This window comes from Lissotriton vulgaris, chromosome 1_1 (assembly GCF_964263255.1).
Source record: "Lissotriton vulgaris chromosome 1_1, aLisVul1.2, whole genome shotgun sequence".
NCBI lineage: Eukaryota > Metazoa > Chordata > Amphibia > Caudata > Salamandridae > Lissotriton > Lissotriton vulgaris.
In genome coordinates, this window is record NC_141685.1 from 924996655 (window position 1) to 925010035 (window position 13381).

General features: G+C 45.6%; 1 protein-coding gene across 1 annotated transcript in view; it reads right to left on the reverse strand.

Annotated features, from left to right (window-relative positions):
• Nucleotides 1-13381, reverse strand: part of MAST1 (microtubule associated serine/threonine kinase 1) — a 237263-nt gene that overhangs the window by 157265 nt on the left and 66617 nt on the right. The window contains exon 10 of the mRNA XM_086959098.1: nt 4417-4502. Within this exon, the coding sequence (XP_086815224.1) occupies nt 4417-4502 (86 nt within the window). The remainder of the gene's footprint in view (nt 1-4416; nt 4503-13381) is intronic.

The following is a 13381-nucleotide window of genomic DNA, read 5'->3' on the forward strand; positions in this document are numbered from 1 at the left end:
CTCCTAGTGGGATTCACAAGCCTGGAGTTGCAAGCACTGCGTCTGATCACTGGCATATGAATCATTAGCCAAATCACCCGCCTAAATTTGGAGAGACTCTCAAACACCCCCCTCCTGCATGCCACTTTGTAATCATTTTAGCTGGAATCCCGGCCTTGAAATCTAATCAACCGGACTCAACAGAGCAATTGATGCACAAGGCTGTACATTGGGTGTCCAGATTTACACTGAAGGGATTAATATTTATAGCCACCTTATTATGGCAAGAAGAGTAAAGTGGGTGTGGTGCTCAATGAAAACAATAGGAGTGGATTGCATTATTATAAATATTATCAACAAGTTTTTGCTGGGTGATTTATTGTGGATATTGCCCAACTTCCCATCGTTTGACACCAAGATTTTTGCACTGGCACCCGGCTTCTTCTATAAGCCCGCACAGTATCATTACACCTGTATCTGCTAAATCAAAGTTTAGGATTTTGTCTTAAGTTAGTTCTGTGAATCGGGTCCACAGTGTGGTATTTTATGTCTTCAAAAACATGGAAAATCAATGATGGTCATATAGATGGGTACCCCTCCTATCAAACACAAGCTCTGCGCTCTACTGCTGGTCGTCATAGTGGGGCTTAATACCTGTAGTACTCAACTTAGCCGAACTCAGGATAAAAGATTTTTAGCCACTTCACCCCACTACCACATTCAATTATCTGAGGCTTATAAAGGGCAAGACTGGATCATCATTAATTATTATAACAACACGTTTGGTGCCAATATGGCAACAGTATTAAATCCCCTGGAAAGGGATAACAATTAGCTCTTGAATTCTCACCAAAATCATCTCAATGTAGTATGGATGGGTGATTTCAATTCCCATAACTGCAGGAGGATGGTTACCTCTGTGTATGACATGAAGGATGGTAATGGGGTTTGTCCCCCTCACTTCCAACACAACGATTATGGGGACTTTTTGAACAGACTGGTAATGACCCGTAGCCTCGATAAAATCAACTACTGTAACATTAGCATGGCCAGATAGATCCTTTGTTTTCAACTGGGTCTCTGAATTGATTAGAGTGCACATCTCCTATATAAAAATAACTTTCTATGCCTTTAGCGATCACACGGCAATCACCAGCAATAGGCACTGTGGTTGAAGATCAAAACCCCCTCAGAACCCTTTACTTAAGCCTATCATTGGAAGAAAAATTGTGTCACTTTAAAATGGAAAAAAAGTTAATATCAAAAAATTCATCGGGTGTTGTGGTAAAAATGAGGCAGGAAATTGACAAATGTTTAGATTTAGACTTAATTGGTAAATCTATATCATTAGCTTTTGACCATATTTTAGTAGAAATTAAAGAGAACCTCTTTTGCCCAAAATCGCATAATAAACACAGGGAGGCACAGTGGTTCGACAATGCCTGCTCCTAAGCCCTAAGATCACTTCATGTGGCCTTAAGATCTATTCCACGAGATACTACCTTGGTGAGATCACTCTGCCAAACATATAAATTAGCGAGATTAGCAAGGTAAAGGGTACTGAAAGAAGAGTAGCAATGTGAGATAGTAAAGGCTTCTAGAGTATAATCAATGCCTCCTTCTTAAAAGTAGACACAGATATTAGCTTAGAAACGGCTCACTTCGAAGCTGTATTTGGGAAATCTGGAGTGGCATCTACTCCGCCAATAGATTTACCAGTGTCCACCACAGGAGGCCTCACATCGTTTACTTTAGAAGAAATGAAGTATGCCCTGAGTGCAGTAGATTAAAAGCACCGGGACCTGATGGAGTCCCGATAGATATTTTTTTAGATAATCAGGAACTTTGAGGCACACTTCCCACTAATGTTTTTAATATAATAGCACATATGGTTATTCTATCCTCTTGGAAGAAGACGGTCATAATCTCTATTTATAAAAAAAGGGGATAAAGCTAATCCAATAAATTACAGACCGATTTCCTTTTTGGATAGTGCAGCTCAATTAATGGGCCGGCTACTTTTAAATAGAGAGGAGGAATGGGCCACTGAAAGGAACATAGGGGCATATTACCAACAACTAGCGATAATTATCTCTATGTCGGTTTAGCGGCGATATTTTTATCGCCGAGCTGCAGCGATTTTTATCGCTTAGGAACCTTGCTATTATCAAGGTTTATCTCCTACGCGATAAAAACGGGCCGAAATGCATGAATATCGCTGAAAAGTCAGCGATATTCATGCATTACTGAGCTAATGCTCTTAGCCATGTTATCCACCTACCATTGGATAACATGGCTAAGAACTGCTCAGGGGCAGGTGTTAGCTTTTGGAGATATTCGCGCTTAGCGTGAATATCTTTAAAAGTTGGTAATAGGAGATAGCGATGTTAGCGACTGTTTCCAGTCGCTAACATCTTGGCACGCCCACTTTGCATGTCATTAGTGATAAATATCACTGACATGCAAAGCGGGGCCCAAGATGGTCGCTATCTCCTACTAGCTGTCGCTAACTGGTGTTAGCGACAGCTAGGTAATAGGGAGATAATTTTATCTCCGCTTTCTTGGCTTTTAAAGCCAAAAAAGCTGAGATAAACCCCCTTGATAATATGCCCCACAATGATTCCGTCACAATACGGTTTTAGGGAAGGAAAGGGGACAATCGATCAGTATTTAAATTTAAATGTGATTATTGCTAAATACACGACGGCTAAGGTCGGGCATCTTTATATGGCCTTCATGGGCCTGTCAGCCACTTTTGATTGTGCAGTATATACTAAGTTGTGGGGAATCATGGAAGAAATGGGAGCTGACACCACGATTATTAATTTTATTTGTGAGATGTATACCGACGCCACAGCATGCATCAGATATGGTAGAGAGGGCGCTTGTATAAGACATTTTATTATTATCCACGGAGAGAGGCAGGGATGCGTCCTCCCCCTTTCTTATTCGTGTTATACACCAATGCCATAGAGCTGGCCTTGAAGGGATCTACTAGAGATGTCCCCCTTGTTAATTCATCTGCTGTTCCCATACTCCTGTATGCAGACGATGCAGTGCTGCTGGCACGTACTGTCAATGCACTGCAAAGACTCATAGTGGAGTACACAAACTTTATGGGGAACTTGGCCATGAAAGTCAATTAATCCAAGTTCTTGATCTTGTCGCAAGCTCAAAGCTCAAGAAGTACCCTAGATTGCACATAAAAGGGCGTAAGCTTGAGGCTGTGGACACTTTTAACTATTTGGGGTCAGATTTGACAGGGAGAGTAACTGGCAAAGCATGGTGATTAACAGAGGGCTCAAATAAAAAAAAAAAATTGAAGGGCTTTTTAGCGTTATAAAAAAAAAAACTTGGATCAAAACCAATTGAGACTATAAAAAAGATCTATCATGCAAAGGTAGTGTCAGTTGAAACTTATGGGGCAGATGTATGGGGTTTCACTGAGGCATCCAAACTCCAAAGCATAGAGGACTGTTTTTATAAGAGACTAGGCTGCCTTCCACAGTCCTGCTCTTCTAATAACTGTCACTCTAAATTTAGCCTCCTCTATTTAATGGACCAAATCTGCATCGCCCCTATTTTAATGAGGCACTCAATCTGGAAGAAAGAAACACTAGATCTAACCAGAGATATTGTAAAAGACTGCCTTAAACTAGATGTGATATTGAAAATACGTTGGTTAAAATATATTGAGTCCAATTTGGAACTAATTGTCCTCGGAAAACTGTTTAAAGATCCTAGCTCATGCTTGACAATCTCTCTGACATGCCGGTTACTGGATAGATCGAGCAGAGACAGGTGGGAGAGGAATCGCAACAAGAGCATGGTTAAGCAATACTGCTTAACACCTAGCATAGACAAAACTGTTTTCATACTTGACATTTGTTTTTAACTCTCAGCACTCATATGTTCTGTTAGGATTCCGGCTGAAATATATCCCTCTAATGTTAGGTTATCCTGCAAAAACATGCTCCATTGATGCACTGCCACCGTGTCTATGTAACAGACAATCCTCTCAGAATGATCTCCATTTTTATTCTTTTCTAATTTATATGCTGGGGAAAGGAAACAATCTCTACTTCCACTTATACGTAAACTTCCTTTCAGACAATGTCGCCCAGCTTTGCATTTTCTCCAACTATTGCCAAACCCTTTTGTCTGTTACTGCGTAGCTTAATTTTTGTTGTCTGCCACAAGGAGGATATCAATTTCATATGATTAAATGTACTGATACAACAAGAGTAGTAACACATATTAATTTCTGTTTTTATGATATACATTTTATTTTTTGTACGATTCTAATAGTTTTTTATGCACCTGTATGATATTTAATATGTTTTAATGTTATCTGATTGATTGTTGTAGAACACTTTGTATGCCACTTCTTATGACTGATTGACTGATTTGTCCCTCCTATATCCATATCACACTCACCCATAGGCCCCATTGCTAATCAGTTTGATGGTTTCAAAGTCGTTCTCTCCAGGTGGTTTCTGGGTTTTTGTGGTGGTTTCTCTACCCTGAAAAGAGAGAATGAGAGAGAGAGCTACAGTTAGGGAACTTGGAATGGACAACCAATTAGACCGTGCCAGCGCCAGAACCCCTGGCCCCCGCGAACACCGCAACACCCATCTCCACTAAGACCCCAGCACGCTCCACGCACTCAACGCCGGACAATCAAGCACCTGCTGCCTGGCCACCCCAAAATGCACCCAAGGACCCTTCTCCTGCCGGACCTGCAGCTTCACCAGCATCCGACCCGCCAACCCACCTATCAGGAATGAATCCAACTACCTCAGATGCATTCTTCTCAACACCCGCTCCACCCGCAAACACCAGTGGAACTCTGGGACCTACTGGACTTAACCTCCCCAGACGTCGCCTTCCTGACTGAAACCTGGCTGAACCCCTCCTTGGCACCCGACATTGCCATAGCAATCCCAGAAGGCTACAAGATCACCCGCAGGGACCGCACCAACGGATTAGGAGAAGGAATAGCCATCATTCACAGGAACACTCTGAGTCTCGACCAACACCGATGACACCCTCAGCACCGCCGAACATCTGCACTTCCAGATCCACACAGACCCCAACACCACCCTCAGAAGAACCCTCGTCTACAGACCTCCCGGACCCCGACCACAGTTCAGCGACTCCATAGCCGACTTTGTCAGCACACACACTCTCGCCTCCACAGACTACATCCTCCTCGGGGACCTGAACTTCCACCTCGAGCACAACAACAACACCAACTCCGCCACCCTGATCACCAACCTCGCCAACCTCGGACTCAGACAGCTCGTCACAACACCTACCCACTCTGCCTGCCACACCCTTGACCCCATCTTCTCCGCATGCTCCCACGTCTCCTTTAGCCACACCACCAAACTCCACTGAACCGACCATCAATGCATGCACTTCACTTTTCGGAAACACACCACCACACCCAACAGATGCCTCGCCGCTGCTGTAGCAAAGTCATCGAAGGCCAGCTAACCACCACCCTCACCCAGAGCCCACCCACCAACCCCACTGACCCCGACTCCGCCACGTGCAACCTCAAACAGTGGATCAACGACTGTGCCAACACCCTCACCCCGCTCAAGAAACCCTCCAACATCCACACCAGTAAGAAAGCCAGCTGGTTCACTGAAGACCTCCAGGCCTCCAAGGAAGCCTGCTGAAAGCTAAAGAACTGGCACCACGAACGAACACCGGACATCTACACAGCCCACAAGAACGCCACCCGCAGACACCACCACCTCATCAGGTCCGCCAAAAGGGCCTCCTTCAAAGACCGCCTAGACAAAACAACGCACACAGCAGCAAAGAGCTCTTCAACATCGTGAAAGAACTCTCCAACCCCAGCTCCAACACTAACGACATCCCACCTGTGCAAGAACTGTGCGACTCGCTGGCCACCTTCTCCTATTGCAAGATCGCAGAAATCCACGACAGTTTCAACGCCACGGCTACCCGACAACCACTGAGACCTCCGCCCCACGACCACCATTCGCACCAACCGCCTGCTCTCCTAGACCAACATAGACGACAACATCATCAAGATCATGAACAGAATCCACTCCGGCTCCCCGTCAGACCCTTGGACGCACCACATCTTCAACAAAGCCAGCACCGACATCGCATCCCATCTCCGGAAAGCCATCAACATTTTCTTTGATACAGCTACCTTCCCGTAGAGCTAGAAGCACGCCTGCTCCCGTTCCCAGCGAAGGTCATTGAGAAGACCGTCAAGAAATAGCTGACCCACTACCACGAGGAAAACACCATCATGGCCCCGCCCCAGTCTGGGTTCAGCAGCAACCACAGCACCGAACCGCCCTCATCGCCGTCAACGATGACATCAGGACCCTGCTAGACAACGGAGAAACCGCGGCCTTCATCCTCCTGGACCTGTCAGCCACTTTCCACACGGTCTGACACCACATCCTACGCACACGCCTCCACGTCACCGGGATCCAAGAGAACGCCCTGGCCTGGACCACCTCCTTCCTCTCCGGCAGAATACAGAGCGTCCACATCCCCCCCTTCTGCTCCAAAGCCACCAAGATCATCTGCGGCGTACCTCAGGGCTCATCCCTCAGCCCAACGCTGTTCAACATCTACATGGCACTGCTCGCCCACGTCGCCCAACTGCACGACCTCAACATAATCTTCTACGCCGATGACACTCAGCTGATCCTCTCCCTCACCAAGGACCTCAACATCACCAAAAGTAACCTCCACGAAGGAATTAAGGCCGTCGCCGAATGGATGAGGAACAGCCGGCTGAAACTGAACTCAGACAAGACGGAGGTCCTCATCCTTGGATCCACCCCCTCGGCCTGGGACGATTCCTGGTGGCCGACTGCACTGGGAACAGCTCCAACACCCACCGACCACGCACGCAACCTAGGGTTATCTCAATCCTTGACTCCACCCTCTCCTTGACTAAGCAGGTCAACTGAGTCTCTTCCTCCTGCTTCAACACCCTCCGCATGCTCCGCAGATCTACAAGCGGATCCCCACCGAAACTAGAAGAACGGTCACCAAGGCCCTTGTCAGCAGCAGGTTGGACTATGGGAACGCCCTCTGTGGAGAAGTGTGGCTCAGGGGTTAGAGGCGGCAGACCCGGAAGCTGAGATCGGCCCTGGACCAGGGTTCAATTCCCCGCCTCAGCGGGTCTTGGGCTAAAAAAAAAAAAAAAAAAAATTCCACGGAGTCAATAATTCTCGCTCCGGTGCCTTCTCGACTCACGGGTTCACACTCTGCGACTCTGGGCAATAGCTTGCTTAATCTCCACAATGGCCCCTCGCGGCGGGATGCCTGGCTTTCACCTTGTGGATACCCTGCTGGGGTTATCTCATAGGGGAATACCAGGACGGGTTCCCTAAGCAAGCGCTTAGATACAGACCTCGGTCAGTGATTTGCGCTATATAAATACTTGTACATTTACATTTACATTTACGCAGGAGCCTCGACCATGCTCCTGAAACGCATCCAGAACGCCTCCGCACGCCTGATCCGCGACATCCCTCCCCGTAGCCACATCACACCCCACCTGAGAGACCTGCACTGGCTCCCCGTCAACAAGAGGATAACCTTCAAGCTCCTCACCCACGCACACAAGGCACTCCACAACACCGGACCAGCGTACCACAACAGACAAATCTGCTTCTACACCCCAACTCGCCAGCTCCACTCCGCAGACCTCACCCTCGCCACAGTCCCCCGCATCTGAAGAGCGACCTCCGGCGGCAAATCGTTCTCCCACCTTGCCGCCTAGTCCTAGAACACCCTCCCCACCCACCTACGAATGACCCAAGACCTGCTGACCTTCAGAAAACTCCTCAAGACCTGGCTCTTCGAGCAGTAGCTGCTTCCCCCTCCCCCCAGCGCCTTGAGACCCTCACGGGTGAGTAGAGCACTTTATAAATGCTATGATTGATTGATTGATTGTTTGTGGTCAACATGTGGTCAGCATTTACTAGGAAATTTCTTCTAGGGCACTGAATACCTTTGGCTTTGCTACACCTTTTTAACTCTTACTTTGTCACTATTCAAGTTGCTGCAGGATAAGAGTGGAAAGTATGCATAGACAGCTGAAGAAACCCTACCGACAATACAGTTTTGATTTGGATGCCAAATCTCCATTACATAGCTTTTATTAACCCAAACTTCTCTGTAAATTAGAAATAACACCAAAACTCGTAAGCATATTAATTAAAATCTTCCTGAAATAGCCCAAACCATCACATATATACCAAAATACATTTTTTAAGCTGCAATAAAGAATAATGTGAGAAAGAAACATGTGCGCTACCATTGGAGAATGTTTCTATTAAACTGCGCCTGTGGCTTCACCAAATTTCTAAAATGAGGTCCGGGGGCAAGAGTTTTTGGTATCCTGGACAATTCGACAATTTGACCCCAGCAAAGGTGCAGCCATGGCTGCCCATAAGAGCAATATGGTGTTATTTGGCTGGATAGACACTTTAATTATTTTCCCATGCCCTACAAGGAGGACTAACATGCAGTGATCTATCTCTGCCTTCCTTAGCAACCTGAGGATCAGGGGAAATGAAGGAAATGTGTAAGCTAATATTTAGGACAAACTGATCGAAAGGGCATCGCCCATCGAATCTGGATGCCAAAACCAGCTTCCAAAGCACTAGCATTTTCTGCTGTTTGGAACAGCGAACAGGTCGATCATTGGTTGACCCAATCGACTTAATATGTTATTCACTTTGACCTTGGTGCAGCTCCCACCCATGACATTCCTTAAGTTGCCAACTTTGGTCCAATTCACAAAGGTAAAGTTAGATCAAAAGTCTAACTTTAGAACTGAAGTGTAAGTTTAGCCCTAGAATCTAATTTCACACCTGAAGTCTAAGTTTAGACCAAAAGTTTAACTTAGACCAAAAGTCAAACTATTCTATTTTTCGGTATTCACATAGGTAAGTTACTAATAGTAATTATATCAGCAGTAACTTTACTACTAGTAAGTTTACTAATGGCTTGGGCCGAGATGTGCTGGGAAAAATTCATCTCTCTGAGGAGATTCTCTGAGCAGCACCAACATTTGAGTGACTGCTTTGCATGAGCTGCCAGTGTCACTCTGTCTTCCCATCTTCGTGAGAACTGATCTCATTAATCTTTTAGACATTGTTGGAGAGGGCGCTTAACACCATTGAACCTAGAAGGGTGGGGACTTCTCTCACCGTTGGAAGGAATGTTTTCTTCAAATTGCGGCATTTTTTAAGGATAGCTAATTGTCTCTCATCCGTAGGAAACATTTTTGTGTGTACTGTGTCTAGAACTAAAGCCAGGTAATGCAGGGATTGAATAGGTGTTGAGATAGAGCTGTTGTGATTCACTTGTGGGACTAGCCAATTAAGAGTCATGATGGTTAGATGATAATGTTGGCTTGCTTGCTGATAGGGAGATGCCTTAATGAGTCGATTGTGCAGATATGGGTATCGATGTGGAGTCCCACAGGGGTCAGCCCACGGTGGGCTCTTGCTCAGAAGTGCTGGGGAACCATCACAGGACTCGTGGGCCACTGGAACTCCAGCCGTAGGTGTCGGTTGCAGAGGTAGTCGGTTTCACAATCCCGCAGGCAGAGCACTTTGTCTTTGAAGGGGTTTTTCTTCTGGACAGGTCGGCTGTCCACTGAAGATTAGGAGTCTTTTAGAAGGCAGGCAGTCCTCCCAGGGTTCTTGAGGTCGCTGGATTGCGGAACAAGTTGATCTTCTTTAGCAGGGTATTTGAGGACTGCAGACAGGCCTGTAGGGCTTGGTCAAAGTCAGTTGATGTCTTCAATATGCGCTGCAGCACAGATCTTCTTTGTAGGTCATCAGTAATCTGAGAATTAAGGTTCAAGGGTGCCCCTTAATGCTAATTGTAGGGGCGTTACAGGGGTTAAAAGGTAGTACCAATGGGATACTTACCTTTAGGGTGCTTCTACCCTTGATATGTCTACTCCCTCTGGCAAGGGGGCATATTCCTATCCCTATTGGCTAGAGTCCTCCACACGAAATATGGAGGATTCTTAAAGGAAGGGGAAACTTCAGTTCAGGGCACCTTATGGGTGGTTCTGGCTGAGAGGGGACATATCTCTCTTGCTTACTAACTGTCCCGTCAACCTTGCCACCAAAAATGGGGCTTGGTCAGGGGGGCGGGCATCTCCACTTGCTAGAAAGGCCCTGGTCAGCATAACAAAGGACAGGAAGCCTTTGAGGCTTACTGCCTTTCTATGCTGTTCCTGTTTGAGGGTAGGTGTGAAGCACCTCCATCCAGAGCAGGCTTTGTTTCTGAACCACAAGAGCAAAAGGCTCCCACCTCAGGGGGTCAGAAACATGTCTACAGGTAGCAGGCTGGAGGGGACCAGACAGTCACACATTATCGAGTTGGTAGGATTTTAGGGGCCCTCTGAGGTGCTTTCTGAGTGCATTTTTTAATAAATACTAGCATCAGTGTGGGTTTATTAAGCTGAGATATTCGGTACCAAACATCTTGGAATTCGGTGACGCCATCATGGTGCTGTAGAACTCATTGTGACAAGCTCCCAGCCAATGTACTCAGTATGGCTTCAATGTGCACTTATAATGTCTAAGAATGGACGTAGACACAATAGGGGCATATTTGTTCATGCAGTTAGCCCCCATATGAGGTATAGTGCACCCTGACTTAGGGCTGTAAAGCCTGTTGTAGGGGTGACTTACCTATGCCTCATGAAGTGCTGGTAGGCCTGGCACACAGGGATGTATGTCAGGTTGACTCTTCGCTTTTATCTGCAGCAAAACACGCATGCTGCAGTGGCAGTATGCCCGAGTTTGGTGAGGGGTCTCTTAGGGTTGCATAATACATGCTGCAGCCCTTAGAGACACTCTCTGGTCACAAGGCTCTTGTTACCACTTGTACCTTTTGCAAAACTTACATGTGAACCAGAGGTGTGCCAATTGTGTAAACAAAAGGACAGTTTGGGAAAAAACACAAGCACTGGGAAACTGGTTAGCAGGAACCCAGTGCACACTCAGTCAAAGATGCATCAGAGTCAGGCAAAACATGGGGGTACAAAGCAAACACAAGGAGATGATGGACGGAGCCCTGAAACCTTTCAGACACTCACCCCTAGTCACAGATCTGGGTTGAATCCATCATCATTATTTAGCTCACTTTGCCACCTCAATTCAGATCCAGCTATATGCAAATCAGTCTTATCCCTGTGCCTCATGGGAACAGTCCAGCCCGAACTGTCAAGCCAGGTCTTCCCTGAACCAGAAACAAGCATCCTGGGACCGGTTTCTGGGTAAAAACCTTCATCAGCCAGGCTAGCTTGAATCCAGTGGCAAAGTGAGCAAGGGAAAACGTGGGGTAACCATGCCAAAAGGGGCACTTTTCTACAACAACCATGCTTGTTTCACACTCCTTTTGACACGATTTATATTGTCCCACGAGCCTTCGATCTGCTTCCACTGTAGTTCCAGTTTTTGCTGAATGGGTCTCATTCATAGCCTACAAAATTGAAAGAAGCCTATACACTAGGCCATTATACCCGCAGGAACTTTCATTGTCTTACTATTCAAAGTAAGACCCAATCTCCAGAAAAGATTGATGCAGTTGTTGAAGCTTTTGCTTCTTTTCTTGATAGTGCTTTAATGAGCCAGTCATCCAGGTATGAAAACACTTGAAGTCCTTCTCGCCTGAGAAATACAGCTACTGGAGTGAGGCATTTGGTGTATATCTGAGGTGCTGATTTGAGACCAAAAGGAGGTGCGTTGATCTGGTAGTGTTGTCTCTCAACCAAAAATCAAAGATATATTCGGTGCTTACGGTAAATGGGTATGTGGAAGTGTACGTCTAGATCTAGATATGTCACAAAATCTCTTTCCTGCATTATCAAAACGACTTCTTGCAGGGTTATTATCTAAAATTACTTTTTTTTTAAATGTGTCAACTGTCTGAGATCTTGGATTGGCCTTCATTGTCGTTGATTAAGTTTTCTTGGTTGAAGATGTGAGTTCTGAAGGCTTTTTCTCCTTTTCTGTTGGTTGATCCTTTTTGGATTCTTTACAGGAATGTTTTCTCTGTTTAATATTTGAGAAGGTGGCTTCCAGTGCTGTACCAAATAATTCCAGTTCAGGAAAATGAGTAATTCTCCTCTTTTACACTGCCTTTGTGGAAGTACTTAGAGGAGCACTTTTCACAGACTCTTCCCCTGACTAGGGGCATCTCCCTTACAAAGATAGCATTTCTTTTAGCATTGAGAAATAATGCAAACCTACTTTCCCTATCAGGAAGAGTTTATTTGTAAAAGCTCTTACATATATCACATGTTGATGCCTTATGAGTTGGCTAAAGACAATAAATACACTGAGAATTAGGGTCATCGATGTAAATCTTCTTGTGTCCACAGGATGATCAAGGTTTGAAAAGCGTTTTTTTCTCTTTGTCAGCCATGATGACAGCTGGTGACAGTTAATTGTCAGATAAAAAGAGCTCCCTGTCCCAGAAATGGCAGAATCGTCCTTAAAAATAACTCACAGTACTTCAGTGCTTAAGATAAGGCTTTTTTTAAATCCAGGGCAGATCAAAATAGTAACAGATTCAGGTTCATTGATAGGTCAGAGCAGAGCTTTTCCAGCAGACTCCCTCGCACATGATGTGTGGCAGAAATCTGAGCTATGGTGGGCTCTAGGGTGGAGTAGACGAGCTTAAGCTCCCACCTCATTGGCTGAAGTTTAGTTTGTTTCAAATGAGGTGGATGCGCTACTAAATAGATGTTGTTGTTTTAGGCCTATTGGCCAATTTAACATTGTATACGGCTATTTTGATGTACTAGGGATTCCCAGCCTGACGACAAGGAATGATTCAAGTATGTGAATATATAAAAGATTAAATGTTGGAGAACTGGGGCTTACCTCATGGGAAAGGGCCCTTGGCAGCCGTTGTGGATGTAATGTCAAAAGAGCAGGCCAAGATTTGTGAGTACTCAATCGGTCATTGTTCATTTCTGATCTGTTGCCTCTCTTCTATCCTTTTCTTTGGACCTCTTAGCTTCTCACTTTCTTTCCTGAGAGGAATCATTCTTCATACCTCCATCCTTTCCATGCTTGCTAGTGACCAGCAGATGTTAATTAATAGCTGAACTGGGACCAGTGAAATTGCGACCCAGAAGCAGTGACTTCAGAGCAGTTGGGGTGGTCAGTACCATTATCACTGTAATTCAATTTTAGGATTCAGTGTGCCTACTCCAGTCTGATAAGCCTCAGTCATGTCTACATGAAGTTGCTCAAATTGAATGTTTGTCCCTCCACTCCCCTGTTCCTGCTCACTGCAGGTTGGCATGGGAGTAATAGCTCTAATGTCCTGCCCATTGTACCTCTCAGAGTTTGTC